General features: G+C 28.9%; 1 protein-coding gene across 1 annotated transcript in view; it reads left to right on the top strand.

The window, feature by feature from the left end:
- Positions 1-4,661: 4,661 nt before the first annotated feature.
- The window catches only part of LOC108755340 (protein FAM188B2), an 8,649-nt gene continuing 7,329 nt past the window's right edge, over positions 4,662-5,981 (top strand). The window contains exons 1-2 of the mRNA XM_018498271.1: positions 4,662-4,697; positions 5,088-5,213. Coding sequence (XP_018353773.1) covers positions 5,090-5,213 — 124 coding nt within the window. The 5' untranslated portion in view covers positions 4,662-4,697; positions 5,088-5,089. The remainder of the gene's footprint in view (positions 4,698-5,087; positions 5,214-5,981) is intronic.

Here is a 5,981-nt window from a genome sequence, read left to right on the forward strand (position 1 = left end):
TATTGAAATTAAGATTTTTAAAAGATCATAAAATTAGTTAATAAGAGCCAAACGCAGATGTTGGAGCACAGTATTTATGTTTATTAAAATAAAATAAAATATAGTAATATTTATGTGTGTGTGTGTGTGTGTGTGTGTGTGTGTGTGTTTTTAAGAATATATATAAAATATAAAATTCAACACAAATGAAATGCCTATATGGATAAGAGCCTCTGTAAAAACTACGAATGTTGGTTTGTATAAATTATATATTTATACAAACACGATAAATACTCGCAACTAATTTCTGTACTTGACTTCTGCACTGAAGAGGACTCAATTCAGAATAGTGTTTTAAATTTATTTTAATTAATTTCCTTTGTAAGTATATCTCAATTAGTTGCGAATTGTATCTATCGCATTATTAATGTTTAATTTACGCACCAACATCCGCGGAAGCTCATGTAGGCATTTTACTTGTATTAAATGTTTGTGATTGAAATATTATGTAAGAATCGCAATTAGTACTCGCATTGTATTAGGTCTTTTAAAATACTGTCGACTCATAAATTAGTTATAGAAGATATCGAGTGTCATGATAATGAACGTCATAATTAGAATTTCTAATGTTATTTTAAATATTCTGTCTTCTAAAATTTAAATAACACTTGCACTTGGAACTTCACGAGCTTCAAAAACATTACACATTATGAGAAAGAATCATATGTTCTCCCTTATATGATAAAAGTTTTCCATTTTCCGAGATATATGTCAACAATCGATCATCTGTCCGAGATATATGATCTTCGCCTTGCCTGACGTAATTCATGCAAAGTTGATCGATCATTAAGCTCGCCTCTCGTTCGTTCCGGTGCTCTCGCACGTGCACATGCATTGTACGGCTCCTGGTACTACGCCACACGGTTTTAGCTGTCCAATTTCATATTCACCAGTCAGTACAGATACCGCACACATATGCAGACAGCTGCATTAACACCTCTCGTGTATAAGGCACGCGGAGTGCACGTCTATTTCAGAATGCGAACTTGAACTTAGACTCGTTCGAACACGGATTCGCGAAGAATGATCAGGAAATTGGCAATTAGGAACGAGCAAAAAGTTCGATTTATTTCGACCACGAGAACGGCAAGGAAATCAATTTTAAGTATTCTTCGGTTTCCTTGTTATCCCCTACATGCACTATGAATCGTCCGACCGAATCATTTATTGAATCTTCTGCTCGAGCAAAAGGTTGGAAAATGAGTCTCATAGATATTTTTTATCTTTTAAAATTATATATCATGCAGAAAATTCTGAAAATATTATATTTTAATTGTACATGATTCGATATTCTTAGAAATAATCTTAAATTAAAAATAATGCATGAATGTTATATGCATGAACACTTTATCACAGAATAGCTGAGTTTTTCACTTTTAAAAAAAGGCAAAGGTTAAATCGATACTCGATGTGTCGAAATTTATTGTTACCTCTTTTCCGCAATGCCGATTGATTTCCTCGCTGCGCTTATTTTGTCAACAGTTGTCATCGAATACTTTGACAATGTCTGCATAGATTTCTATACATATATTACATTAATACCTAATAATTCAAGATAAAATGTGATACTGGTAATACCTACTGGTGTTTAAAAACATTGTAAAACATGATATGCCATGTTTAGTCATAGTATTATAAAATATGTATTTAATTTAAATAAATAAAAGATAATATTATTTCTTTTAAACAAAAATATTGAAAAATACCTATGAAGTGTTGCATGTTGATAATTGTTATATACTTTATGATTTTACGTTTTGTATATGATTTGTATCCTACACACTAAATATGACTTTATTATAAAGACTGCTGTTAGCGATCTAATGTAATATATAAAAGTCTGTGGTTGTATGTATCAAAAAGGTAATTACTATTTGTAATGATAATAATGTAATAGTAACCGCATTTAAGCATTTATTCAAGTATAATAAAACGTAAAAAATAAAAAGTTAAATAGTATCTCAAGCGCTTTTTACTATACTTATCTAAGCCCCGGTTTTTCATTATCTGGTTAACTTTTGTGGTTATATTTAACTTGATATTTTATCCAATGGACTCCATCTATGATGATATCATAGCCGAAACCCACTGGGTGAAACATCAGGTTAAGCTTAACCACGAGTTAACCAAATAATGAAAAACTTGGCCTAAATCCTTGCTTAAGTATATACAATTAATATTGACTGCGTTTCGTTGTACACATAATGCGCAAGAGGTATTATTTTATTCTTGTTGTTCGCAGAGTGTTAAACAAGAATAACATATCATGTGCATTATGCATGCAATGGAACGCAGTTATTACATAGATATTACTAATGTCTCTAGTACTATATAAAATTACCATTATGTAAGTGATTTTATGTAGAAACTTTTGTTAACTTGTGCAACATCTCTACGATGCTAGGCATCTATTCTTAATGTCATTCCCTTATGTTACTCAGTTTTGCTTTAAATTAAGCTTTAAGTTAAGAAAAACTTTTAATTAATATTTATAATTTTTTTCAATTAATATTTCTAAATTTTGATCACTTATTTGATTATCTTATAACAAAAATAATTTATCATTTCTTGATATCTCTATTTCAGAACGATATAAAAGACTCTACTTAAAACTGATAACGGTGAACTTTTTAATGCGAGAAAAAAATTAGATACGCGCATTATGCATTAGTCGTATATGGAGCGGAAGGATCATATAGAAATATGCACGCTATTCCGGCTAGTTATAAATAGTTCTTCTCGATGTTAAAGATAACTGTTACTTATGATCGAACTATTTTCTTCTATGTATGATGAAAAATTTCAAAAAATTGATTGAAATATCTTACTAATAGTCTCTCGCTAGTAAATAAGTATGAATACTGAAATTTAAACCACCATCATGAGGTTTATTAAACTTTTTATTATATAACATTTTTATATTTCCTTTAATATATTAAGTAATGTAAATTGCATTTTAATTAATTCATTTCCAAATATTGCGATTTCTTATACAGACATTTTAATAATGTTTTGTTACTGTTTTTTAATAATGTTATGTAAATTATTGAACAATAAACTGTAACTATAGACTATAAATAATATAAATACAATTTTGCAATGTTTTGTAATTAATGAAACAGTTTGAGAAATATTGTTACAATAATCAAGTAGTCATTTTCTCGTTCTGAACAGAAAAAAATGCAAGTGCTTCAATTTCTTTTTTACATCACGATTTGATTAAAGTCATTCCAGAGCGCAACTTCATTTCCGATTGTCTAAAGTAGTTTAAAGCCGGCACGAGAATAGCACGAAACGCATGCAAAGATGCGCAGCTCCGATTGATCTATAAGATAAGACGATTCGTACTCCGCACATCTGTGCCGAATACAATACCTTAGATATAGAGTAGATGTATGCCAGGTGCTACGCAGGTATAAAAGCATGATTCGGGCACGTCGAAACTGTCAGTACGCTTGTAACAATTAGACAAACAATTCTCTTCCGTGATCCATTCAATATAAACCATCTCATTACAATTAATCTATCAAATAATATTTTTAATATACTAGTAAATACAGAAATTAATTATTGCATTGTATATTTAAAATCTTAGAAATTTAAATCTCTTTAATTGTGTATTGATTAATCTCTTTAAAGAACTTCGCCATTCAGACAGCTTTTTGAGAAATTTAATAATTACTTGATAAAAAAAAAATAAAAATTGTAAAGTCTCCCTATTTAAACGTTCAGAATTAATTTAAATATACAAATTGTTGAAAATTATAAACACATGAAAAGAATATATATTGGACATAGAAATATTTAATTCAATAGGAAATTACATTCAAAATAACAGCTAATTTTCCATCGAATTATAGACTATTTTTTATTGAAAGTTTTTGATGGTAATTAATAAGAGCAGACATATAAAATGCAACAATTTAATTAACGAAATTGTTGTGTTTTCTTTTTAAGCCACCCTGTGTAAGGTGCTCGCGTGGTGTGTTAAGTTGAGTCAGCTCCGAGGTGTTAGTTAAGGTTATTATTTCTCGCTGCACGTCTGACGGCAGTCTGTCAGTTATCGCAAGTCAATGAAAGTACAAACAGCATTGTTACCTTTACAAACATTCGCGGTACTCGATGTGATTAATATAAATATTTGGACTATATACAAATATACTAAACGTATAAACAAGTGTCTAATATAATGAATGATAGCAAATTTTAATTTATATAATGCCAAAGCTATTCAAAAGAATATGTTTATAAAATAAACACACATAAATTAACACGCATTATAAACTAATATATTTTAATATGTGTAACGTGTGTGTAAAATAAAAATAAAAATACATTAAATGTAATAAATATTTTTTTAATTAAAAAATATTTTATATGAAGAAGCATAATATTTTATAAATAATTATACAAATTAATCAGAGAAAATCAAGATCTTCTTAATGCAAGAATATCGATTTCAAAATAAAAATTAATGATTGTTACAAAATAATAAATTTGCGAAATAGCTTTAGTTGTCCTGCCAACTAACATATATATAAAATCACTGACATCTTAAAGATTACCAAATGTACATAGAACTTTGCGTATTTCAACTTTTAAACATGAACGTTAAAGCCTAGCATTGATTGCCAGACAACCACTGGAAGAAACTGTGGGTAAGGCATTATTTTTCCTGCATTCTGTCTTCGGCGGGCAAAATGAGAAAACGCGAAAGCACCGCGACGAATAAATTGACGTATTTTTGCGAAAATCTTATCGATTAAGGAATGACCGCTGTATAGAAACGAATAGAATTTTTTACGTCGAGTTGCGTCAGGCTGTGAATCATAAATCTGACGCATAAAACAAAAAAAATATACTTTCCGAAACTAAGAAACGTATCAATGAACAAACTCAATATGTGATTATTGACAGGAGAATAATCGTGATGGTGTCCACTAGCGATCTGTCTGCAAACAATTATTAGTGATTTAAAATTAGTGATTTAAATTATGATTTGTGCCTGAATTCAAATCTTGAATAAAAATATAAAGAGTAAACTTCAGAAATGGCTGAACCTGATTTGACGGAAATGAAGGAAGCCACTGTGGCAAACGCAACATCCACCTGCGATAAACGACATTGTAAGGAGATGCGCAAGGATAAACTACCCCCATATCTTCGGGATAGAGGTACGAAGTCTCTGAGTATCAAGGAATAATATTTAAGTTACTTCAAAGACATAGGTTTTTTATTTATTGTTATTTTTATTGATTACTTCAATTTCATAATATGTAATCCGCAATTATATTCTAAATTAGCTATTTATAAATTTTATTTAATCACACTTTATTTTATAAAATTAGTATTTAAAAAATTATTTTAAAGAACTAAGTTATCCTACTTTACATTATAAAAATTGGATTGCAACGCTTCTATTTTTAATATCTAATAAATATATATTGTAATCAATTCTTTATGTGTGTGCAAAAGAATTTCAGTTTTAAAATAATCTTCTAATATTGTAGTAAGTTAATATTTTACGCTAAATTAAACTGAATCAATTGATTTTAGCAACTTTCACTTATCACAATAACCCTTATTTGTGCAAACCAATCATGGCAATCACGAACTTAAAAATGAAATATGAAAGGAGAGCAGCGATTGCTTCATTGATCGACATATTACTCATACATTATTCATACATTAAATGTTTTAATAAGTATTAGCCATGTTAAATAAATATGTAGATACCTTTTCGTATCCGATTGATTTATTCTCTTCATCTTCAAACACTAACACTAAAAACATCATTATTTTTATATTAGTTCTATATAAAATTACAATTTTATAAAATCCAATCGAAACAATCTTTTTCAATTTCGATCGCAATAAATATTCGATTATATTTTTACAATTTCGGCTGAAACCGAAACCGAAAACCGAAACTGAAAACTTTC

This window comes from Trachymyrmex septentrionalis, unplaced genomic scaffold, assembly GCF_001594115.1.
Source record: "Trachymyrmex septentrionalis isolate Tsep2-gDNA-1 unplaced genomic scaffold, Tsep1.0 scaffold87, whole genome shotgun sequence".
NCBI classification, from domain to species: domain Eukaryota; kingdom Metazoa; phylum Arthropoda; class Insecta; order Hymenoptera; family Formicidae; genus Trachymyrmex; species Trachymyrmex septentrionalis.